Genomic DNA, 26172 nt, shown 5'->3' with positions numbered 1-26172 from the left:
ATTTTAGAGAGACTGTTTCCCATGTTTTTACAGAGTGCAAGAGACTCACGGGTTTCTTCTCTCTTTTAACATTGGTTTTTAGTCTTTTAGTGTAGTTTTTACCTAGAGTGTGTTTATCATTGGGGCTCCCTACAAAAAAACAAGCAAGGAAAAGTGGCAGCTCCTAAACTTCCTCTCAGGTTTAGCAAAAATGGCAATTTATTTAGGCAGAAAAAACAGAGTTTAACCAGAGTGGAAAACGGAGAAGGGCAAGAGGCAAAAGCAATCTGGCTGTGTAACATCAGGCTGTGTAACATCAGAGCCAGACTCTGGCTGTGTAACATCAGAGCCAGACTCTGGCTGTGTAACATAACATCAGAGCCAGACTCTGGCTGGAGCAGAGGTTTTATAAACACATTGGGGATCTAGACCCTTCTAAACAGCGTTGGTGCTACAAATACATTGTATGTTCTGTTTTAAATGATGAACGGCACTTTGCACAAGTTTTAATTAGATCGTTTTTTATTAATTATTTTAAGTAAATCGAGTCTTTGCACAATTAAGCACTTTATTTGAAGTATATGTACAATTGTTGAATATGTAAATAAAGTGTTTTTAGCAAAGTCAAAAAACTCTTCTTCTGATTCTCCTTTTTCTTCAGTGGAACAGGCTTGTTTGACATAAGGTATTGATTGATTTGCAAAAACATTAAAAAATCGTTGTCTCACGTAAGTACGTAGGGGGAATGTCTGGGATACACATTTAACAGTTTGGTTCCCAGGTTCAGTGATGGATGACTGTCATATTTATAGCACATTGAGTTTTTTTAATCAATCTCAGAGTCACGGATCAATCGGTAGTTTGACGTTCGATTTCTAGAGTTAACGCATGCGCACAACCTGCCCTTCCTTTCCGCTAGCTTCTCCGCCATGGCGCCTATTGTAAGTAAAGTCGCGTGTTAATTAATCCACCCAAATTGTGTAATTTCGGTTGTGAAAGCCAGATTAAACAGTCGGGACGAGATGGGATCTTTTGTATAACACCCATGGTCCGAAGAAAGGCTTTGTGCGTTCCTCTAAAGTGTTTTATTAGCACATAGGTGGCCTATATATGCGGGTTAGCTAACGTTAGCTTCATAGCTTCGGAAGGACTAGCTCACCACGTTGTTTTGTCAGTGTGGCCGTCCGGAGCACTGTGACACATATTTAGTTTAACAACTTGAACAAATGGTGTAGTTGTAGAAGAGACTTGTATTTCACGCTAGCGAGTTAATAGTTGTGTTGTTGCTTGGTCACCTGAACGCTAAAGCTGGTGGTGTGGCCGTGCGGAAGTCTTGAAATGTAATAATCAGAAGTAATTATGTTAAATATGTTGAAGTCAACAGCAGGCCTACATGGCACAGCCATAGAAGTCATAAACATCATCTTTATTTGCAGGGTGCCTACGGGTGCTGAAAATATTAAAACACTTGTGTGGTGTTTTCTATGTTTTTTAAAGTATTTTTAAATGAAGGGCTTGAAAGGTTGGTAAAATATAAAATCTCTAGTCATGCATCATATGATATGCACCATACCTTGAAACGTCAAACTACTTGTTTTACTTGAATGTGTGCCCTTGTGTATGGTTCTCTTACAAAACATAAGTAGGGTTGTGTGATGAGGAAGAGAAAAATACATTGTGAAAAGTTGAGTTGCGTTGTTTAGACTAAACATTCTGCCACGTCAAGTTGAGTGTTTTGTGTTTATTAAGCAGAAAAAGCAGATCACCGGCAAAGGTGGTAAGAAGAAAAAGCAGGTCCTGAAGTTCACCCTGGACTGCACCCACCCTGTGGAAGATGGTATCATGGACGCAGCCAACTTTGTAAGACACCCTCTTTAGATGTTCTCAATGTGCAGCTGTGATGTGTAGCAGTCTTTATACCACTAATAAGATGTCTGCTGACTCGCCCCAGACAGGAAGAAATTAAACTTCAATATGAACGTCTTAAAATGTGATTATTAATCGTCCCTGTGAACATGTGATATTTGCCAAAACATTGCTGATGTATAGCCGAAGCATTGAAATCTCAGAATAGTGTACAGCCGCTCAGTGATGTGAGGTTTTCTCTAATGTGTTGTTCACAGGAGCAGTTTCTTCAGGAGCGTATCAAAGTGAATGGGAAAGCCGGTAACCTGGGTAACGGTGTGGTCTCCATCGAGAGGAGCAAGAGCAAGATCACAGTGTCCTCTGAGGTGCCCTTCTCCAAAAGGTAATCAGGCACTCTATTACCTAGTTATATGGTGTACTGCTTTGTGGACATTTTATAAACTGAAAAAAAAGGAAATGAAATAATAATATGGAAATAAGACCTGTGGTTAAATCAAGCTGGAGAGAACACATTTTGTCCTACAACATAAGCATGTCAGTATATACAACCCACAAAAATCAGCTCCTCTCGTCTTTTCCTATCCACTATTCCTTGACTTCTGGGTCACAGGGTTAAGGAATAGTGGATAGGAGAATTCTAAAGGTCTTAGGAAAATATGACCAGGCTTCAAGAGAATCCGACTGCACTGACACTATCGGACTTCAGAATTCCCGTTAGCCGGTAATTACCGGACTATGACCGGTAAAATATGCTGAAGACCGGCAAATCTAAATCTCTCCGGTCAAAATCATTTCCCCTTAGCGCAATACCGCATCAGTTGCGCCATTTATGTGACAGACAAGAATAGTATGTGACAGACAAGAATAGTCAATTCTAATGTCTAACACTTAATGTGGAGAAAGAGATGTCCTGTATGGGTTGATTGTGCGTTGATCTGTTGGTAATGCCTCGGGGTTCCGGTGGGCATGTAAACAAATGCATAATGCTGCGCTATACTTTGCGGCCTCACCCGGTTGCATAGCGACGCTTATTGTTTAGGTGTCTTTTAATAAGCAGGTAGTCATATCATTAGCTAGAACTAGCTAGATCTGATCGATATGGACATAAACGCGAGTGAAGTCTAATCTGACGGGAGCAAGAGATCAGCTGCTGCTGACTAGTCGACACGCAGCTCTGCATGATCACCTGCAGCGGTGAGCGGAACAAAACACACTTCATGAACGTGGACAACAGTGACAAATATACTCTTTATAGATAGATAGTACTTTATTGATCCCAAATTGGGAAATTGTTGATCTGAATTTAAATAAAAAAGTAAAGTGAAACTTATTATTGTCACTCTCCCCCTCTGGTAAATACGTATGAATCCACATGAATCCCTATAAGTATGATTGTATGAAAATATTTTTTAATAAATACAATTGTATTTATTATAAACTTGTTAGGCCTTAACCTATCACTATGTATATCACCATTCAAACATTTTCAGAAAACCCACACAGCTCAGTAAAGACTGTGGTGTGTGTGTGTGTGTGGTGTGTGTGTGTGTGTGTGTGTGTGTGTGTGTGTGTGTGTGTGTGGTGTGTGTGTGTGTGTGTGTGTGTGTGTGTGTGTGTGTGTGTGTGTGTGTGTGTGTGTGTGTGTGTGTGTGTGTGTGTGTGTGTGTGTGTGTGTGTGTGTGTGTGTGTGTGTGTGTGTGTGTGTGTGTGTGTGTGTGTGTGTGTGTGTGTGTGTGTGTGTGTGTGTGGTGTGTGTGTGTGTGTGTGTGTGTGTGTGTGTGTGTGTGTGTGTGTGTGTGTGTGTGTGTGTGTGTGTGTGTGTGTGTGTGTGTGTGTGTGTGTGTACTGCCCCGCCCCCTCGCACACAGACGGGGGAGAGATCTCTCGCCTGGATTGGAAAGATCGAAAATACTAAAAATAATCATAGACGCGTTTTGCAGTCTTTTTGCGTATTAGAAACGGAGTTGGCGACACTAAAACTGCAATATAATGTTTGTGTAGCAATAATACATAAGACATATATTTTTTAGATGTCTCCAGTACCGATAAAAAGACCAATAACGTCGGAGCTTAACGGTACCACGGTCTTCAATAATTCAGCCCCGGGGCCCGTTTAATACCGGGGCTCGGTACCCATCCCTAGTCCAGTGTTTCCTAAGCTAAGGGAGGTTATAAAGGACGTTTCAAACCTCCTTTCCTTTCATCTAGACCAGTGGTCACCAACCTTTTTAAGCCCAAGATCCTCGGCCTTGGTGAAAGGTGAGATCTACCTATCGCAGAATTGAGTGAAAAAGACAGCCTAGACAGTACTTCCAATTTGAGGCCTTTTATGTCGGCTAATTGCATCTGAATTACATCAAATCATTTGGTGCAACTTACAATTTGATTAAACCAAGAACACAACATAACTAACATGTCAAAAAGGATAAATATACATATTTCAGTGTTTCCCCTACCATTGTCTTGGCGCTGCGCCCCGCCAACGGAGCCCCCCCCCCCCCCCCCCTGAAATTCAAGGTGTTTTTTTAATAATATATTTATATATATATAGCACCAAATTGCAACTGGAGTAATCTATCTGCGGTCACTTTTCACATTGAACATGTGCTCTTTTATTAAATAAACTAAACGCTTATGTTATTTATCCAATTTATGTGCATGTTTCATTATCTGACTTGACTTTTAAGTTGTGAGTTTAGTGTTTTTGACCCTAAGAAACACTGATGAATTAATCAATAACAATAATCCACAGCTCCTCTGCTCCAGAGGATTTTTCTTTTACGGTGCGCAATCTACCTGCACCACACTCGCGATCCACTGATCTAGAGAATCTGAACAGCTCTTATCATGGCTGCCACTGAGGTACTTCTGGGTAATTTCACTCGGTAAGGAAGGTTCCTAAGATGAACTGATAATATGACCACAACCTTAGCTTAGCCTGACAATATTCCGATCCAATGGAAACATGAACAGCCTACAGAAACACGTCAGCACTGAATCATTCTATATTATACACGCCCATAGATTCTCCAACAAGTAGCAGGAAGACATTAAGAGATGTCACTGCTCCTAGTACTACGATGGGTTAAATGCAGAGGTCCAATTTCACTGGCTGTGCTGTGTGCATGTACATGTGTGTGACAAATAAAGAGGGTTTCATTCTCCAATTCTCTAATGGTAAGAAGGGAGTCATTTTTAATACTTGATGTAGGTCAAATAAAGAATTTCCTGTTTTTCACTTTCATTGCCTCAAACTTCAGAGAGTTACCAAAGTTGACATTACTCTGTTGGTTCTGCTACCTTTTGATGAGATGCCTTTTTCAATGAAATGTAGGTCAATTATGCTTGATACTTGAAGAAAAAAAAAAACTGCCTCCTTCACAGCTCTCCATAGGATTTCATTTATTTTGTTACAAAAAGTGTTGGCAGCTCATTCCTTAAAACGGAAGCCATAGATTGCTTATATTTTTACATTGCATATCATTTAGCTGACGCTTTTATCCAAAGCGACTTACAATAAGTGCAAAAACCATAAATAATCAAACTCCGAACAACAAGGAAAGTGCAGATATACTCACTTCAAGCAAGATCATACCATAGTAAGTTTCTGTGAATTAGTTGCAAGGCCTAAATTAACTCAAAAAGTACTTTGTGTTTCAAGCTTGTTATGCAAATAAGTTATTGGGCCTTTTTTTATCAACTAATGCCGCAGTTCCACTACACGGTCGGCCTCGGGTACGGCTCGGTACGGCTTGGCCTTAACAGGGCCGACTCACTTCATGCTGCGCTTCCATTACAGTTTAGGAACTGGGGTAGTTACTATAGTAACGCAGTGTAGGCGGAGCCGTGACGTCATCTTCAGAGAACTCCAGAAACACAACACAGCCGTTAGCTGTTAGCACTCAGAGCTCACAGCTCCTCATATCTGTTCAGAAACTCGACAAAAGTTAAACAAGTACAAACCACAGACTGCCTGTGTCATGGTGAATACAGTCGCTGCTTTATTTATGTCTGTATAGGCCGTTGTTGTGAGTGTGGACGGTCGGGGCATATACTGCGTTAGCTTAGCCAATCTCCATCAAGAAAAACACGCATTTTAAAAGGTTTTTCGCCTGCCGTCTGTCTGCAGACTTGTCAAAGCATTAATTCATGGTTTTTACTAACCGGTATCAGTATGTTGTTACTTCGGCATCATTTTGAAACGTGTATTACAATTAAATCACGGTCAAATATGTCCATCTTGTTGTAGTTGTAGCCCCTTGCCAGCGCTCCTCTCTCTAGTTTAGCATACTCAGCCCGACTCAGCCCTGTTTGTTGGCCTCGATAGAACCACAATTTTCTCGGGTCAGAAAAGACGTGAAAAAGTGGCCCCGGGCCGGAACTAGGCCTAGTGGAAGCGCAACCAAAAACGGGCTCGGCACGACACGGCACGCTTAAAGCGAGCTCCGCGCTGTAGTGGAACTGCGCCATAAGATTTGTTAGAAAATGTTTTCAACTTGAATTGACAATTGATTTGAAAGTGGGCTTATTACACATGAATGGAAAAAGAAAATGTCCAACGAGGCGTTCTGGGGCAGCATAGACAGGTCTTTTCTGTGTTAGAGTTTTACTCCCTACAGGGTGTACTTTGAGGGTTTGTGACTCTGCAGACCGTTTACATGCATAAAAACCTTCATAACACACAAGGGGACGGGTAATAACCGGAAAAGCATGACATGGGACCTTTAAGATCTTATTCACTTTATCTCATACATCCCAAACAGCCCCTTCCTTTTGAAAAAAGGACTGAATGGTCAGAGGTTAAGCTACTGCTTTAAGATCACGTTGAACACTGTCTATTAGCAATAACCAAAAATACAAATATTTAGTGAAAAACATTATCAATCCTCAGAAATGAAAGTGTATATATGAAATTGAATAACAGGAGGAAAAATGATGCTACACTTGTCTGTGTACTTATTTTTGAAAGATTAATACAAGTAATTTGTCCCACGGGTTATCAAAGTGAATGTAACACACTGTCTGACTGTTCTGCAGATACCTAAAGTATTTGACCAAGAAGTACCTGAAGAAGAACAATCTTCGCGACTGGCTGCGTGTTGTGGCTAACACCAAGGAGAGCTACGAGCTGCGCTACTTCCAGATCAACCAGGATGAAGAGGAGGAGGAAGATGAAGATTAAATATACAATAAATCAGTTTTTGTACATTTAAATAAATGTGGTTTACAGTACAGAAGGCGTGTCCCATTGTCTTGAAATGTCTTTCCTCACAGGAAAGTTAAAAGAAAACCTGGCTTGCATGTTAGTAATCTTAAATTGTAGAGAAACAACTTTAGATTTAACTGAATTCACTTTTACTAGTCTCTTCTGCTGTCTTGTTTCATAAACTGCTTAGACATTAAGAGTACCAAGTGAGTTAGGTCAAATAAAAAGCAGTACAGCTAGAATTGTTTTGGCGCTCTACTGTAAAGCAGTGATAAAAAGTGACCATTTGGGGACACCAAATTCAACTTCTGTGCTATACTAGAAACTGATCAATTAAATATATAATTCTCCAGTGGGACTGTCAGACGACTGTCATAACTAGGGTTGCAAAGGTAATCGAATTGTATCATTTTATTTTGAAATGAGCCGTTGCGACTTCCGACTGATTTCGATAGAGCGGGTAACATGAGCACAGCCCTCTGTGGAGGTCAGCATGAGCAAGAGAAAGGTATGAGGAAAATCGTGTTTTCCAAGAAAAGTGGGAGAAAGAATATCTTTTCACTGAATTCAGAGCTAAACCACAATGTTGAGTATGTTTGCAGACCGTTGCTGTAATGAAAGTAAGCAACTTGAGCCGCCACTACTAATTTGTGTGTTTGTGTGTTCCAAGTGAATCTGCGGCCCCCTGGTGGCCAGTACATAAATTATGTGGCCCCCAGCACCATCCAAGTTGCCCATCCCTGCTGTAGAGGGTGTGGTCTCAATAGACATGCAGTAAGCAGTGTGCTATGTGCATGTGATTGAGGAATGGCATGGATATTCAAGTGTACTTGAAAGGCATCTATTTGTTTTAGTCAAGATTATGCTAAAATATACTTTCCCCAACTATATTTAAGTTCCCTATGAAGAGCCAACCTTCAATTTAGAACATTCCCAGTTTATTCCCTTAAATTCCCATGGAAAGTTTCCATCTTTGAAAATTCCCGGAATTTTGCAACCCGTCATAACTAATGACTGGTGGCATAGGATGTTTAAGACCAAGGACAGATAGTACAGATATGTTGACAAGGGGTAGACAAATCAATTCACATGAATCTTTATTTACCATTTAAATGAAAAAAAGTAACCCATTTCACCATAAAAAAAAAAAGTATTTATTACAGGTATGAGGAAAACACCTCTGCTGTTTTTAAAACAAAGACATGCCTTAGTTTCCAGAACACCTCAAGACATGAACATGTGCATGAGAAAGATTCTGTCCTGCTTCTGGAACCAGCTAAGCGCTGGAATAGTTAACTGAGCAAAGACAGATCTGGCAGACAGAGGTCTTGGAAGGACTGACAGGTGCATTCTTGATGCAAACACTGACCATAACTAAAGGAATGTAACCATCTAATGGAGTGCTCCAAATCCTGATTGTAATGTGTGGCAGCAGCACACCGCTCGTACACTGATCCGCTGAACAACACAAACAACACTTCCATATCCTGAACAAACGCGTAGAAAAAGGCACAGGAATGGAAATTGGTCTTTGAAAAGCCCTCAGTAGGAAAAGACTGAGAGTCCTGCGGTGTAGCACCTGTAAATGTGACAACTTTATATACTGCAACAAAGAAAACAACAGAACAAGACATGAACGTTTGGCTGTTTAACAAAATGGAGAAGGGTTTTTGGCGAGCAAGACTCAAAGGTGTGAAGTGCTTTGAGCCAACTTCTGCAGGTAGACTCGAGGTGGAGGTGGAGATATATTGACCATTCCTTGAGAGCTGGTGGACTATCTAGGGAATCTGTCAGTCTCCAGCCCGTGTTCTCTCCATTGCAGTGTCCGAATTGGTGCAGGCAGTTTGCTGGGTAGTTGAGATGTGTGGGTATCCTTTCCCCCCAAAACTCATCCGTCCCACTTGTACACCAGCAGAGACGAACAGGCGGGCCATGCTCCGGGGGATGAGGTGTTGCTGATGGAGGTCCAATCAGATTGTTCGAGGGTTGTACTCTGGCAGCTTTTTCAGTCTCTCCTGTTCCTGCTCAGTATCCTGCCTGGCAATCACCAGAGAGTGACAGTAGCCCATCACCACCTGCAAACACAACATGGGTGGAAAAACTACTCAGATCTTGTACTTAAAGTGGACCTATTATGCTATATTTTAAAAATATATTGTAGGGCCATACCTATATAAAACATGTCTGTGAAGTTTTTTTTTCAAAATACCAAACAGATCACCCATTGTAGCCATCCCTCATACTGCTCAAACCCCTCTTTTGCAGCCCTGTTAGAGAAACGTAGATTTTGGGTCCTTAGCTTGAAAAAAATAAATAAGGAGGCGGAGCCAATGCCTGATCAGAATTATACCGGAGATAAAGTTAAATTCGGTTGTGATAAAACGCCTTCCTGTTTAAACCACGTCAAGGATTATTTCTGAAATAGTATGGAGCTCAAATGCTTTTTCTCTTGCAGGTTTATCACAAGGCGAGTTCTTTTTAATATTTCCTGCTTTTTAAAACACATGTGCTTTTCAGTACAGGTTAGCTCCGAGTGTTAGCGAGGCTTGCTAATGTAAACAAAGACGTCCAAAACACGTCAGGCATTGTTTCTGATAGCAACTTTCTGTGGGTCCGCCGACGTCACCACGGATGGACACGTCAGTTCGGATGGAAGTCTGTATCCGCTCGTTGTACACCCGTTTTTAAAAGATTTGGGTACGGAGGAAAAGAGAGAGGGTTTTATTTTCTGACGCTGCTTGAGTTCCCCGACGCACCGGGGACACATATTTATGTATAAAAGACATCACAAAGTGCATTTTGCATGATAGGTCCCCTTTAAGTAGATGAAAATGTGACATCTAAATTCTGAAAGTACCAAAAGTAAAAGTATTGACTATACAGATTGGTCCATTTCAGAATAATATATATGATATGTTTTATAATGATTGATCGTTAAAGTGTTCTCAAAGCTGGTAAAGGTGCAGCTAGTTTGAATGACTTTGTATACTGCAGGGTAGCTTGTGAATTTACTCCAGATGGAACTAAAGTCTGATTTAACACTTGATTATATTTCACATCATTCATCCACATCTGTAAAGTAACTAAAGCTATTAAATACATGTGGTGGAGTCAAAGTACACCATTTATCTCTGAACAAAGTAGCAACACATTTAAGTGCTCAAGTAAAGTACAAGTCTGTCAACATTGTACTCAAGTACAGTACTTGAGTAAATGCACATGGTTATTTTACACCACTGAAACACAACTTGAACATCATGAATTCTTCTTCAGAAAAATGTTTACAGAGGTAATAAATCTAGTTCCAAGTAAGGTCATTTTCTAACAGACTTCTATCCATCTGGTTGTATTTTTACCACTAGTACACTGCCCCCTGTTGGACATTATGCAGACTGTAGCTTCAAGGGACATCAAAAATAGCTTTAAACGAATAAATTAAAAAAAATCGAATATAGCATATTAAGGCTAGACCCTTCCTCTAGTGCCCTCATCAGCTCAACACTTTGATTGTCCAGTAGTATTGTTTATGAACTAATTCCCTACGAGCCTCAGTACATTCTACCACCACACTTCAGTGAGATGGTGAACATTACTACCTGCATCAACCCAGCACAGCCTCACAGCTGGATGATGGCGACTAAGGGCCAATCCCAAACCACGCCCCTACACCTATACACTCCCCCTCCGTGACGGAGTGAAACTCCGTGGAGTGACACTCGCAACTCAACGAGGCTCCCTCCTGTCAGATGGAGGGAGTAAATACAGCGGCAAGCTTTGGGACAAACTCCCCTCTCTCCGGCAGAAACAGGAAATGCCGTAACTGTATGTAACAACGCTTTCAAATCAGCATCTCTTAGACAAAAAAAAATAAAAAATTAATAACTCAAATAAAACTCCAAACATCTTTAATTGTGTTAATTTGTTGTAAAGCTCTTTTAGTTTTAAACCTGATGTTTATAAGCTTCTTAGTTTTTGCTACAGTCTATAAATATACACAACTTTATTACTTTGTACAACTTTAAAATGCACACATTTACCTTTTTCTAGACTATACGATCCTAAGTTAAAAGAATACGAGGTTATCATGAGGTTGTTAACATCTCAATTTATCCGTGCTGGAACTACTTATAAACAGCTTGTTTCCTGACGGACACACACAGCGTGACTCCGGTCAGGTAGAGACCGGTCTCCAGTCAGCACCGATGCAGACTTGCTGTTTGAGGGCTTGATAACCCACTCCCCCTCCACACCGCTCCACACTCGTTGGTTTGGAAAAGCACTTAATGTGGCAGACCCTCCGCGCAAACGGAGGCAGTGTTTCCCCTAGGTTTACTGCCTTGGCAGGGTGCTGATCGGGGGGGTGCCAGGAAAATAAAAATTTGATTTTCTTTTTTTTTTATCGATAACGGCTTGAGGTTAAAAAATAATAATAAACAAATTTGAAACTGGGGGGGGGGACACAAACGGGCCCTCACCCACATTGAGGATAAGGGCCTTTCTATCTTGGAGTACTCAGTTTGGACATTTTCTAAGTGATCTGTTTGATTGTTTGTAGTTTTCCCCTAATAGGAGCTGACAAGTCCAGTTACCTGCTCAATGTAGACCCCATCCAAGGTCTTCACCTCCTGAGCGGTGGTGGAGGACTTGGGTTTGTTGTCTCCATATCCCTGAAGGAAACATTTTAAAATAAAATCAGCACCACGGCCAGTATTATCTGTAAATAAGTTGTAATGAACAGTGTGTCCAGGCCGTGGCTGAGGCCTCAGGTCTTACCAGCTCTCCAAATGTGGGCGAGGGGGCCCCAGCTGATCGTACTCTTCATCTGCAGCAATAATGATGCTGCTCTTCCTGGGAAACACAAAAACACTCAGTCAAACTCTACACCGGGAGGTCAAATTATTTCTGCAATCCATGTAGAGCAAGTGATTACTTTGAGGGTACCTACACTTTAGTGCAAAAACTTTCCCTTGCCCATTGCATCTCTAATTGATATACTATCCTATGTATATGTGTATGTGTGTGTGTGTGTGTGTGTGTGTGTATATATATATATATATATATATATATATAGATATATAGATTAATATATATATATATATATAGTAGAGATATATATAGATATATATATGATATATATATATATATATATATATATATATATATATATATATATATATATATATATATATATATATCTCTATATCTCTGCTACTGTAGTATAAGTCTATATTTCTGTTGCTGCAGTATTTGGTCTTTTATAGAACATTTTAACTTATCCAGAATATATTTTTATTTTATTTGTGATGTATGTCTTTTCTACTGAAGATGTGTTTATTGTTTTGTTTTATTATGTTTATACTATATTCCACCTTTTAAATTGTAATACCTAAACACACTGCTGCTGTAACAAAGGACATTCCCAATTTGGGATCAATTTGGGATCAATAAAGTATCCATCTATCTAATAATATTATCACCAGGAGAATATTAGCAACACAACATTCCCTTGAAGGTGACAGATGTGAAGCTTGGTGGATGTTCTTTTAGGTCCAGACAATCAAATGAAAGCTCCTGAGGCAGAGCGGAAACAGATGGAAGGGTCCGGACTCACCCACAGGACAGGCTGCGGATCTTCCAGCCACACAGATCCTGCAACAGCTTTGGGTGGTACATGGTGGACTCTCCTGGAAGTGTTGTCACCCCCAGAAAAACAGCCCCCCCTGCAAATAAAAACCAGATCAGACATCTCAAGTATAGCAGCATTTATTATAGAGCTGACTTGGAATTTAGTATAAAAAGCCTTTGCCAAAGTGAAGTCATTTTCAAATGTGATGGTTTTAAGGTTAGAGCCCAACGTCACTGAGCCCATCGGAGAGACTGTGTCTGATGATCTGCCTACCCATCTCACTGACGGCGAAGGAGCACTGGTATCCACTACAGATCTGAGCGGCGCCGCGTCCAGGGAAGTCAAACAGTTTGACGAGCCGGGGCACCCATCTCATCCTTCTGCTCTGTGTGCCCCAGCCGGCCGTAACCTACCGAACCCCCAGCTGAACACCCGCTTCTGAGAGTCCAGCACCAGCTGCAAAACAACTCACGATCAATCATCCCATTAACATTTTATACAGAAAGCAAAAATAACACAAATTTGTCTCAGGGTGCTGTAAAGATTGGAAACTGCACTATGTCCTTACAACCTTGCAATAGAAAAAAACTCCCCACAAAAACAAACAAAGGGGGGATAAAAATAGAGAAACGGATTATAATTACAACATAGAACATACATACTATTGTGTGTTAAGGATCATGGCATTAACTTCATAGCAATCAAGTCTTCTGAACAATATGATTTGGTGCTTAGGATCCTGATGAGTGTATTTCTCACCGTGTGGTTAGACCCGCAGGCCACGTCTCGGATCACCACGTTGGGCACATGGCATGACCTGGCCATCCTTGGACTTCTCGATGAAGATGGCGACACGGCGGGCGATGAGCTCACAGTCGAACTCGATGCGCGGGCACGAGCGATGATGAACTTTCCATCACTGTTGTGACCTGCAAGAGAGAGGATGACTCGAGGTTTAGACTAATATTTCCAAGACATAATACTATTATAATAATCTATATTATAATATATAAATAAAACCACAATGTGTGAAACTAAACTGTCAGTGGTCTGCGGTGGACTACCGGTAACTGTTTTTAATGACCTCATACACTCCCTGAAAAAAAATCTTAAGACGAGGGGGAAATGACAAGAATTCACATTTTGCACTAGTGGATCGTAACCAGGTTGTTAGTAGAGCTTGAAAATGGAAAAAGAAGAAACAAGCGCAAGAAGCCAATTTATTGAAAACTGCATTTTAACTCAAAACCGGCTGATCATCAAAGCCTTAAAAAGTCCAAATCTGCTCCAAAAAACTGTCTCATGTAATTCTTGATGACCTCCTGATGGCAAAGGTCAAAAGGTTTTCTGTCTTTGAACGTGGCAGGATTGTTGAGCTGCACAAGGCCTCCGCACAGTCTCTTGCCGAGGCTGGACGCAGTCAGACGCTCATTTTACATTTCTTAAAAGATCCTGAGGGTTAGGGGACAAAAAAAGTCAAGCTGTAACCCAAAAACAATTCACCTGCACCAGAGTCTGGTTGTTTAGTTCACATCAGAGGTCTCAGCTGCGGTTCCACACCATCCAAACGAACCACACCAAGGTGTTAAACGCTCGAGGGTTCGGACTATACAAGACTGGTGTGATCGCGACCTTGAACTTTTGATCAGCTGATGAACAGCCGTTTGAGTTTAAATGCAGTTTTCAATAAATTGCCTACTCAATTTTGAAGCTCTACTTACAACCTGGTTACGATCCACCAGTGCGAAATGGGAATTTGTGTAATGTTTCCCCCCCGGTCTTGAGATTTTTGTTCAGGAGTGTATCTTTGACAGGCAGGTGGTATTACCATATGTCAACTTCTGTAGTAAATCTTCAAATAACTGTGCAATGTATACTTCCACCTTTAACCTGTTAAGCACCAAGCTGTTTTTTCATGTTTTCAGGCTCGAAAATGACATGCCCCAAAACAAATTACTACAACTTAATTCTAAAAGGGTTATATGAATAATTTATTTATCAAAGCAAGGTTACATCTGTGAGTTGGATGTAGAAGTGTCAGAATCAATATAGATGTTTTTATTTTAAAGAAAATCTGAATTTACATAGTAAAAAACTGTAAATATAGTGTCAGTCCAAAAATTATTTTTTACTTATAGTGAAAACTACCCTTGGATGATGGGTTAGTAGACTTATGGCGCATTTCCATTGCAGCGCGTAGCTCGCTTTAAGCGTGCCGTGTCGTGCCGTCCCCTTTTTTGGTTGTGCTTCCACTAGGCCTCGTTCCGGCGCGGCACGGCGCGGGGCCCTTTTTCCCCTCTTTTCTGGCCCTAGAAAATTGTGGTTCTATCGGGGCCAACAAACAGGGCTGAGTCGGGCTGAGTATGCTAAACTAGAGAGAGGAGCGCTGGCAAGAGGGCTAGAACTACAACAAGATGGACATATTTGACCGTGATTTAATTGTAATACACGTTTCAAAATGATGCCGAAGTAACAACATACTGATACCGGTTAGTAAAAACCATGAATTAATGCTTTGTCAAGTCTGCAGACAGACGGCAGGCGAAAAACCTTTTAAAATTCGGTTTTTTTAGATGGAGATTGGCTAAGCTAACGCAGTGATATGCACCGACCGTCCACACTCACAACAACGGCCTATACAGACATAAATACAGCAGCGACTGTATTCACCATGACACAGGCAGTCTGTGGTGTGTACTTGTTTAACTTTTGTCGAGTTTCTGAACATATATAAGGAGCTGTGAGCTCTGAGTGCTCACAGCTAACGGCTGTGTTGTGTGTGTGGATTTCTCATTGAAGATGACGTCACGGCTCCGCCTACACTGCGTTACTATAGTAACTACCCAGTTCCTAAACTGTAATGGAAGCGCAGCATGAAGTGAGTCGGCCCTGTTAAGGCCCAACACGGCCAAGCCGTACCGAGCCGTACCGAGTGTGGCCGAGGCCGACCGTGTAGTGGAAATGCGCCATAAAAGCTTTAGGAATCCAAAGTACAACATATAATAAGTACCCTGTATCAAGATTGATGCAAAACAAGGGAATTTGACCTTTTTAGAGAGGTTTAGCCAAAATCACTCCACCTCTGAGGTGATTTGGGTGAAAATGTTTTTTTTTCCATATCTCTGGCCCCCCTTGGTCGATTTGGATGGTTGACACCTCTTTCTGACCGTTAGAGCCAATAGAATCGAAGGGGGAGGCCCCCACACACACACGTTGTGAAGAGAAGAGGTGGGGGCTTCGCGCATGTAATTTAGCATCAGAGTGGACCGATCTCTAGCTCTGACATTTGGAAACGAAAAAGCAGTTTTATTGCTTATGGATTATCAGAAATCATTTCAAAGAGGACACAGACACATTGGATTAACCTATGGATTAACTGCAGCATCGTTTTTTTATCGTTTTAATGCCATTGAAGACCAGTTTTGACCAAGGTAAGCCATGTTAGCGTTTCTAGCTACCTAGCTCCACATGTTATGTACGCTTTCGTTTATAGCGTCACAAATGTTTATCACTGAGTGTTGAGGTTTTACACACAGATTCTGTGTCTCCAGCAGATGCTAATCGATGGGTTGGCTGTGCATCTAGGATAAGTAATAAGGGAGTTATGAGTGAGTTTAGGTGCCGTTTTAGGTTACATTTTTTCGCTCGTGGCTAATTCAGAGGCTGAGTGTTGGCATTGTGGGTTTTTTTTTAATTAATTTTTTTAAAAGATCAGTTAGCTGAGTTTCTTCCCGTTACATGGATATAAAACATTCATAGTTTATTAAATATTAAGATTCCTTAGACGTTGTTTCCTGCAAATGACGCATTTATCCGCCCGGTACCGGGGTATATATATATATATAATATATATATATATATATATATATATATATAGATATATATATACAAACACACACACACACACACACACACACATATATATATAGATAGATATATATATATATAGATATATATATATATATATACACACACATATACACATATACACATATACATATATATATATATACACACTATACACATATATATATATACACATATACATATACACATATATACACATATACACATATATATATATATATATATGTGTATATGTGTATATATATATATATATATATATATATATATATCACGAAGACAGGCAGCGGGAGACGGCGATTGAAGTAAAGTGACAGACAAACATTGAGAATTTAGATATAGTTAGATTTCGAGTTTTGAAGATTCAACTATGATGAGAACTCTGAACGTGAGTAAAGCTCTAAGCTTGTTTTTGACATGGAGGAGGAGGAGCCTGTGATGTTGCCCTCTGTTGACAGAAACTGCTTTGAAGCGTGGCACAGATAAAGACAGAAAAACTGATTTTTGTACATAATGTGTATATATATATATATATATATATATATATATATATATTATATTTATAATAACACTTTTGCCTTATCAGAATGAAATCCAATGTACATTATTTAAGCTTTTAAATGTTTTGTTGTGCCTACTGTGTCACTGTTGACAGAACTTGAGAAATTAGGAAAAAACGCCTATGGATACACCTGTTATTTGTTCATAAAATGTGTATATAGGTTCATGCTACCTCAATCAAACTTTCACATTATCATAGTGACATCCCATGTATTTCCAGCTTTCAAATTGTTTCATTGTGCATGTTTGCGTTACCTATATAAAAAATATCATTTTCAAAATCCGTTTTTACATTTATTTGTGATTTTGGGTCCAAAATGTTCATATAGTATCTCTAAATGAAAAAAATAACTATCAGGTTATATAGGTGAGGTTGTGATTAAAAAAAAAGATGCCAAACATTGACATGCCAAACATTTCTTAATGGGGTTTAGTAAGACAAATCAAAAGTATGCGAAAACGGCCAAATTAGCCCAAGACTCCAAAGGGTTAACAAAGTAGTGTTAGTCCATTGTTAACGTACCCAGCTGTCCGTACTCGGGGCAGCCGAAGGAGTACAGGTTTCCTTTGCAGTCCACCACCATGCTGAACTCAGCTCCACAGGCCACCTTCACCAGGGGCTGGCCATTGTAGGAAATCTAGAGGAGTGAGAGAGAGACTGTAAGACAATAGAGAGGGCCCTAACATGACTCCTATGAAGTATCCGAGAGGTAACTGCATTATTATAATGCATCTCAAAACACTTCTTGCTTTCCCTCCGATGCAGATTTGTATCCATGTCAGAACTGTAACAGTGAATTCCTACCGACTCGGCCCGGTGCACAGTATGAAGACTGACGCACTTAAGGCAGATCTAAATTTCACAGACACAAGCTCTACTCTGAAACTGTTATCCGTCCTCACTGAGCAGAGGATTCAACTGCGCACATCTTACAGCGTCAGACGGATGTGTCCCTCACCAGGATAATACATGTTTGGATGCTTTGAATGTATAATGATTGAATGAGAAACAGTCTCTAAATGCACATTTTATCTTGCATGTATATGTTATAGCATAAGAGATGCTCTTCGGTTTTATAGCCTATTGCGACCTGTTTCTGAAATAGTTGTCAGTGTGTGTACGGTGTACTATAGTGTTTTAAATCTTTCAACATTTTTATTATGAAAATGATAATGTTATATGGGACAAAACTAGAAGCTACTCATGAAAAGGGTTTTGGACTAACTAACAAAATGCCTCGAAAAAAATGTATCTTTGGCAAATGTCATTCTTTCCCGTCACATTTTCTCACGACACTGAACAACAGTTTGCAGCAACAGTTCAGATCATAGACTACCGAATGCGTGTGTGACGGTGCTGGCTTACCGGTGCTGGGCTAAGCACTGCATCCGTCTGGTTGCCTTGGCCGAGCTGACCAAGCTTATTCTCTCCAAAAGAGTATGCAGTGCCATTCTCTGGAGGAGGAACAACATCAGCAAACATCAACACTCACATTCTGTCTGCTGCTGTTCACAATATTTTTATAGCAGTTAATCCTGAATATAACTTCTGTTGATGTCAAATATCAAACAAACACACTTTGTGTGGAATTATCACAAGTCCAGAGTATGACGGTTTTCATTCCAAGCAATGACCAATCAAAAGGAACCTGTAACAATGGTGGCTCCGCCTACCTGTGAGTGCCAGTGTGTGGTTGCGTCCACAGGCTGCAGCAACTATCACCTGATCAGCCAGGGCCTCGATCAACTTGGGAGCCTCCAGACGCTTGGTGTCTCCGTGACCCAACTGACCTTTCTCATTACGACCTGCAAATACAGAAACCAAGAGCTCTGATGGAGAACTTCTGTAGTAATCAGCAGCGAACCGCTTCAACACGTGTATTTCGGTGTATTCACGGCATTCATTTTGTTATTCTACAGTATTGTTGTTTTATAGTTATTTGTTAATGTAACCCAATTTGTGTTCTTTGAAATTGAAAATGTGTAATTTGGCTTGGCTTCCTATTTATGGACATGCTTTTATTTTGAAGGAGAGTTAGCGCAGTTGACAGGAAGTTGTTGTTGCTTTGGAAACAACGTGACGGACATTAACGGAGAAAAGTAATATCTACATATAAATACGGAGAAAGTAAACGATAACGTTTATGGTTAAGTGTTAGCACCCCCCGAAGAGGCACAAGCTCTTACGTTGATATTGGAGATTTCAATATATAAAAAAAACTTGTAGCCTAATCGAGAGACTTCTCTATCAATTATAGTAATATATGCTGTATTAACCTGTTAAGCCCTGAGCCTGTTTTTCAGGTCTCAGGCTCGAAAATGACATTCCCAGAACAAATGACCATATCTTCCCTTCCAAAAGGGTTAAATTAATAATCTTTTTCTCAAAGTAATGATAAACCTGTGAGTTGGATGTAGAAAAGTCAGAATCAATATAGATGTTTTTTATTTTAAAGAAAATTCAGATTTTACATAGTAAAAAACTGTAAATTATAGTGTCCATCCAAAAATTATTTTTTACTTATAGTGAAAACTACCCTTGGATGATGGTAAGGTAGACTAAAGCTTTAGGAATCCAAAGTACAACATATAATAAGTACCCTGTATCAATTGATGCAAAACAAGTGACATTTGACCTTTTTATAGAGATTTAGCACAAAAAAACACTTCTGGGTCATTTGGGTGGATTTTCCATATCTCTGGCCCCCCTTGGTCGATTTTGATGGTTGACACCTCTTTCTGACCGTTAGAGCCAATAGAATCAAAGGGGGATTTCCCCACTCAGACACATGGTAAAAAAAAAGGTGGGGGCTTCGCGCATGCAGTTTTGCATCAGAGCGAACCTATACTCTAGCTCTGACATCTGGAAACGGAAAAGCAGTTTTAATGCTTATGGATTATCAGAAATCATTTCAAAGGGACACAGACACATTGGATTAACCTATGGATTAACTTCAGCAGCGTTTTTATTGTTTTAATGCCATTGAAGACCACTTTTGACCAGACTACGACACAGGTAAGCCATGTTAGCGTTTTTAGCTACCTAGCGCCACATGTTTTGATGTCTGTTTTTGTTTATAAAGTCGCAAGTTCGTATCAGAGTGATAATGTATGTACCCATCGATTCTGTGTCATCTCACGATGTGAATCGATGTGTTGGATGTAGAGAAAAGATAAATAAGGTTTTATGAGTGATTTTCGGTGCAGTAATCTGTTAGCATTTTTCGCTCGTTGCTAATTCAGAGGCTCAGCGTTAGCATTGTGGGTTTTATTTTGAAAAAATAAATAAAAATTATCAGTTAGATGAGTTTCTTCCCGTTACATGGATATAAAACATTCATAGTTTATTAAATGAACATGCCCTCAGACACTGTTTCCTGCAAGATGTTGCGGGAGGGCCCTGGTACCGGGGTCTCTCGGGCTAAACAGGTTAAGCTACGATGTGTCATTAAGTCACTTTTGTTGTTGGTGTGACGCAGGATTTCTTTAATTATAAAAATGTACCGTTGCTAAAAAAAACAAAAACTGGCGTACAGAGTTTTGCGTGTGAAGATAGTTGTGACCCGAGTGCAGCATGGTACTTACCCCAGCTCCACAGCTTGCCCTCGGTGGTCATGAGCAGACTGTGTGCAGCGCAGGGCCCAGCCACCACACAGCTCACCTGGACATCACTCAGGCAGCCGTAGCGGTGAGGACCCCACAGATTCTGGCCCAGGTTGCGAAAAGCAGCTGGAAACACAAACCACACATCAAAACATGATAAAAAAATCAATTTTATATACACACAGACCGTGTGTTAACACCGGCCCAGAGCTCATCCACAGCAGATGGGAGAATCCTTCTGAGAGTGAATACGAGTAAAGCTGCTGGGTCTGGTACTAACAACATGTGCTAACCAGTTGACTGATGTCATCATTGACACTTTAACATATCCCTGTCACAGGAGAGTGTTCCTCCCAGCTTCAAGACAGCCAATTTTGTCCCAGCAGTCTCCAGTCCAAATGACCATCACCCTGTGGCCCTCACACCCACACCGATGAGGCGCTTTGAGAAACTTGTTCCCAAGCACATCCAAAACTACCTCCCAGTAGAGGATGCCGTCTCCACTGCGCTCACACGTCTGGCATTGTAATCACACATCAGAATTCTGTTTGTTGATTTCAGATACATTTCTGAAATCAACAAGAAATGTAGAGTGTTGCAGAGTGTTGTACTAAAGTACAACACTCTGCATCTTGAGGTTGGACTTCCTCATAAATAGACTTTTTTATTTTATCATTGCATGTTATTTTATTCCTTCTCGTTTGTTCCTTGATCATTGTGAGAGAGGAAAGAGAACTTGAAGCCCTTATAATACTACAATCAAGCCTCATAATTACCACCAAGGTTCAGAGTTCAGAGAGCTCGGTTGGATGCTACTAGCTCGGTTGGATGCTACTCAATCGGAAGCTGTTGGTACCTGTTCATGTGGATAGTTATGTAAATTGTAATCCCTGTAATGATGCTGTATGATGTCCTTTTTGTTGTTCTGTTTATGTTTTTATGTTTCATGTGGAACCTACTTGAGCAGGTCTCCCTTGAAAAAGAGATCAATGATCTCAAATGGGATACACCTGGATAAATAAAGGTTTGAAATGAAATGAGTTATTCTGTCTTGTATAAAGGATTTTGATGTAAAGGGTTTCAGAAAGAACTGAATGTGCACTCATTCCAATAGTACTGTGGTGTCATAGTTAATCTGTTACTTGAACCAAATTAGATCACCCACAGTCTCCATTCTTTTCAGGACAAGCTGCTCTCACACTTCCGCAAGAAGTGCCAACATACCCAACTAAACATTTATATTAAAGTGCACAAATAATTATTTGAATGTTTTTGGTACTTTGGCATTCGGAGCATCTAACCCATCTCCAAATGGTCTTTGTCTATGCAGCTGCTCACCCCACCCCCCTACTTCAGTCTCAACAAAGCAGATTTATCAGTATGTCCCAGAGTGGAGAGAAAGGATGGAACCAGGCAGATTAGAGCACGCCCCAGGCATCAGCTGGACTGTTGGGGGGGTTACGGGGACACATCATGCATGCATATGAAAGAACATTACTGTCACAATCAATTCATGAGATCTTACTGGCTTTAACCCATTTGTGGCATGTGCCAAGCAATCTGAAACAAAGACATGTACACCTAGCATATAGTCATCCCTTATTTCATCCAGTGCCGCAAATACGCTGGATCGAAAATGTATTGATTCTGTGTGGCTGTACAGCATCGCACATTATAGCCGAGTGAGGTGTCAGGTAGATAACAGAGTCAATGCTAATGCTTACATTTAATATCACTACACTGCATCCCAACGAACAGAGGACCACATTAAGATCATACAGGGTGGTTAGAGTTGTTTTTTCGTAACGTTCAGTCCAAGATTCATTAAAGCAACTCTTCATTCTGTTGAAGATACACCTTTCTTTCTGAGACGGAGACAGTCAAGGGAAAGCGCTGGAGTACCGACATGGTGAGCTCAGCATAAAGACAGGAAGCAAAGGATCTGGCCAAAGTTTAAAATACTCATCCAAAGTTCACCATTTACCCCCAAAGATAAAAAAGTGACACATTTCTCTATTTTGTTTTCTACAGCAGGTAGTCTACACCGAGAGGGAGTACAACGTCACAGCTCATTGTTGTTGTAGCAGCGCCTCAACTGCTGTGACATCTACGAGACACACGTTGAATCCTTTAAAATCAGTGACCAAACAGAGGAAAGGCTGTACTGACGGCAGTTCTTCTAAATCTGGGTCTAACAAAACTTGAATGATATTGCTTGAAGGTGAATTGGCTATTTGAAAATGGCCTACAGCATACAAAAAGCCTGACTTTATGATCCACAGGTATGTGTCCTACTATAGACCCAATCAGCTATTTGATATAGATATCCGGCAGTGGCTCAGTCAGTAGGGGCTTGGACTGGGAGCTGTAGGGTCGCCAGTTCAAGTCCCCGACCAGACCTAAAATGTGGAGTGTGGACTGCTACTTGGAGAGGTCCCAGTTCACCTCCTGCCCTGCCGTGGTGCCCTTGAGCAAGGCACCGGACACCCCCCTTCCCCCCTCACTCCCATTGTTCCCCAGGCGCTGTACACTAGTTGCCCACTGCTCCTAGTACTAGACTCCTGGTACTAGGATGGGTTAAATGCAGAGGCCAAATTTCACTGTGTGCGCTGTGTGCTCTGCATGTGTGACCATTAAAGAGAGTTTCATCCCTCCCAATTCTATCTATTCTATATACATGTAAATGCTCTACCTTGTTGTTTGGGCACCTCCTTTCTTCCAATCAAATCCCAGTTGGTTGCTCCAAAGATCAGCAGTTGACCTTTTATTTTTGAGCAATCAAGTTTCTGTGGAAAGGACAAATGAAAGTCAATAACACAACAACCTCATGCAGCTGCCTAAACTCAGATGGCAAAACAACTGTATCTAAATGACAGCACGTGAGATTTCATTAATGAAACATTCTGGGATTTGGAAAATGTTACTTTGCTCATCCTGATTACAATGTTTATGGACATTATTTACATCCATTTATGTTCCTGAAATGTAAACCAATTATAGTTGAAATATATGATTTCATTTATCAATGTAGAGCAAGTAACTGACCTTCTACAATCATATATAAAAGAGTCTATCCTTGTAGACATAACATAAGATAGCTTTAATAAGAACTCTTCCTGCAGAGGTATCCGCTTTTATCCGAAAGCAGATAAAGGATAAATCATTTAAGAAAACAAAATTCCATGCCAAGGGTCAGAATGTCAAACATAACAAAAACAAAACACTAATAGGCTTACATGTGCAGAATATTAAAAACCATATTATGAGGTACTCATTCTTAAAGTATCATGAATACTGAATGAGGATGTAATGTTTGGTTGTTAACAACTTATTTTCTCCAACAGGAATGGACATACTTAAATTGGTTAAATATGTGTAACGTAGATGTTTAAATTGAAATGTAATGCTGCCCTCGTCTAGTTTTCAGGAAGTGCATCAAACCTACTATTTTCTCTTTGACGTCGTCGGCCACAGTGACAGGCTGCAGGCCGGACTTGGCAGGCTTGCCAGGTTTCTTGTTGTTCTCCTGTTCGAAGTCAAAGTCCTCGTCACTACTGAAGTCTCTCTCTTTCCTCTTGCCGCTGGTCCGCTTCTTTTTCACCCCACCATTCCCTGAGACATCTGTCACCTTCTTACGGGGCATTTTGTTATCTGAAGCTGGTTGTGGGAAAGACACAGGGGGTTTAGATTATATAGAGTAATAGTAACAAACATAATTAATGTCTACAAAAAAGTATTCATGTTGGAAAAATGGAACAACAATGTGAGACAATGAAACAAGTGGTTTTGTCTCTGATATGCCAACATCTAGACGTTCCACATGTACAAAAAAAGAGAGTAATATTACATAAATTGATTTGAAATAAATAACATTCAGTCTATTCCTTTTTGTTAAATTAACTTTACAAACAAGACCACAGTTCTGAATAAATGCTTCCAACATGCACACACGCGCGCGCACCTAATAGAGTAACTATACTGTGTGTCTTTAAATAGACTAACGTTAAAATGATACTTTATTTACGTGATCCAAGTAGCCATTGTAACCTCAATTTTTAAGAACCCGTCATAAGAATGGAGATTTTGGTACATTTTGTCAAAATGTAATTCGCTGTCTAATGAAAAGCTAGTGTAAACTATCGGAAGGATAGAAAAGCCCACAGCAAACTAAAACATGTACCGGTGTCCGTCTGCTAGCTAGTGTTAGCTGCTAGCTTCATTAAGCTAAGCTGCTAACCACTGATGTTCTTTGTTCACATAATGGTTGGGTAGCAAGCTACGTTAGCTGGCGTGCTAACGTAGAACATAGGACGTTAGTAAGTTAGCGGCTAGACAAACGAGCTAGGCAAAGGTTGTCTGCTATAGAAACATAGCAGTTTCTTAAAAACACAGACTGAAATTAAAGTGTTTAAGATGTGCAGCGGAGTGATAGGCTTCATTAAGCTAACATCACCTCGCCACTGTAAGCTAACAGGCACTCTCAATAAAGATATGGAAACTAACGTTACAAAAAATGATGCTACAACACAAACTTTTTCAATATATTCTTGGTTAGACACGTTTTAACTTTAGCGTACGTACAATCTCTTCGACTTCGACAAAACATGTTATTTGTAAATTACATAAAGCTAAGAATAAATATATGTACCGGTGATTTCCTGATTCAGCAGCTCTCTACCCGTCTCCGGTTTGATTGATTTGAACAAAAGAAGCTGCAGTCTGCTTTCACACCACGTGGTTTGCATTAAGTATTCACACAGGAAACCAAGCACTCACCAATTCTTGCAGCTGGACCCAGAAACAATCAGGGAGTGATCACAACTGTCACAGAGAGCAAAGGTGAACTGAACTATCATAGACAAGATTCTGAAAAAGTTAGGCCATTGAAAACAATTCGTATTGAGTAACAACCACTGGCATAAAAAAGGAACAAAACTTGGAACAAAGAGAATGTGACAACAGCTTTCGATCATGCACTCCCATCTACAAAAAGTTGGAATCATTATTAAAGAAGAACAATAAACACTTTTTGCATTCCAGTGTATTTTTATTAATCAAAGTTTTAACAGAATTATCTATTTATTTTATAATTGTATTTGCATTTCTTTATCTAACCTGTTTCTCAACGTTATAAAAGATGCACCTCAGTGGAGCTACAGTATCTTCACGCAAATGCAGTGAACATGTTAACTGATGAATTTTCAAATTGTACATTATTGAAGTTGCCATTGTGTGAAGCTTCAGTGGTTAATTTCACAAATGCTTTGCCAGAAACTATAAAGCTGACCAAAACTAAAGGGCCATTAAAAGGAACCCTGGAGAAGCAGTGAAAATGTGAGGAAGACGAGGTAAGGCGTGTGTTGAAGGAATTACATTTTCCAGACAGTTGCACACTTCTCAGCTAGTTGCAAATAACCAACATGAAGCTTATCATTTCCCTTTTCTACCACAGACAAACCATTTCATC

At 40.3% G+C, this 26172-nt stretch overlaps 2 protein-coding genes across 3 annotated transcripts; one reads left to right on the top strand and one right to left on the bottom strand.

Moving 5' to 3' along the window:
- The first annotated feature begins 826 nt into the window (after positions 1 to 826).
- LOC117492611 (60S ribosomal protein L22) lies at positions 827 to 7083 on the top strand. 2 transcript variants are annotated; one of them, XM_034142979.1, is made up of 4 exons: positions 827 to 920; positions 1732 to 1839; positions 2103 to 2227; positions 6883 to 7083. In XM_034142979.1, exons 1-4 carry the CDS (start codon positions 909 to 911, stop codon positions 7025 to 7027), a joined length of 390 nt encoding a protein of 129 aa, XP_033998870.1. In that variant the 5' UTR covers positions 827 to 908; the 3' UTR covers positions 7028 to 7083. The 2 variants fall into 2 exon arrangements, with proteins under 2 accessions (XP_033998870.1, XP_033998862.1); XM_034142971.1 differs by having other exon boundaries at positions 859 to 920; positions 1729 to 1839; positions 6883 to 7082.
- Positions 7084 to 8131: 1048 nt separating this feature from the next.
- rcc2 (regulator of chromosome condensation 2) lies at positions 8132 to 25465 on the bottom strand. The gene is given in 19 exon segments (XM_034142716.1): positions 8132 to 9126; positions 11641 to 11718; positions 11825 to 11848; positions 11850 to 11867; positions 11869 to 11899; positions 12663 to 12771; positions 12951 to 13044; positions 13046 to 13087; positions 13089 to 13133; positions 13437 to 13484; positions 13486 to 13568; positions 13571 to 13606; positions 17626 to 17740; positions 18469 to 18557; positions 18777 to 18908; positions 20688 to 20831; positions 23398 to 23491; positions 24151 to 24362; positions 25354 to 25465. Coding segments are annotated over 19 exon segments (1596 nt in total). The 5' UTR covers positions 25451 to 25465; the 3' UTR covers positions 8132 to 9021.
- Positions 25466 to 26172: the final 707 nt, after the last annotated feature.

The sequence above is a fragment of the Trematomus bernacchii genome, unplaced genomic scaffold (genome assembly GCF_902827165.1).
Source record: "Trematomus bernacchii unplaced genomic scaffold, fTreBer1.1, whole genome shotgun sequence".
In the NCBI taxonomy this organism is placed as follows: Eukaryota; Metazoa; Chordata; class Actinopteri; order Perciformes; family Nototheniidae; genus Trematomus; species Trematomus bernacchii.
This window is presented reverse-complemented; position numbering and strand designations above follow the sequence as displayed.

Coding starts and splice junctions, on each gene's coding strand:
- LOC117492611 (XM_034142971.1), top strand. Junction 1,840..2,102: donor TCATGGACGCAGCCAACTTT/GTAAGACACCCT, acceptor TGTTGTTCACAG/GAGCAGTTTCTTCAGGAGCG. Junction 2,228..6,882: donor GAGGTGCCCTTCTCCAAAAG/GTAATCAGGCAC, acceptor ACTGTTCTGCAG/ATACCTAAAGTATTTGACCA.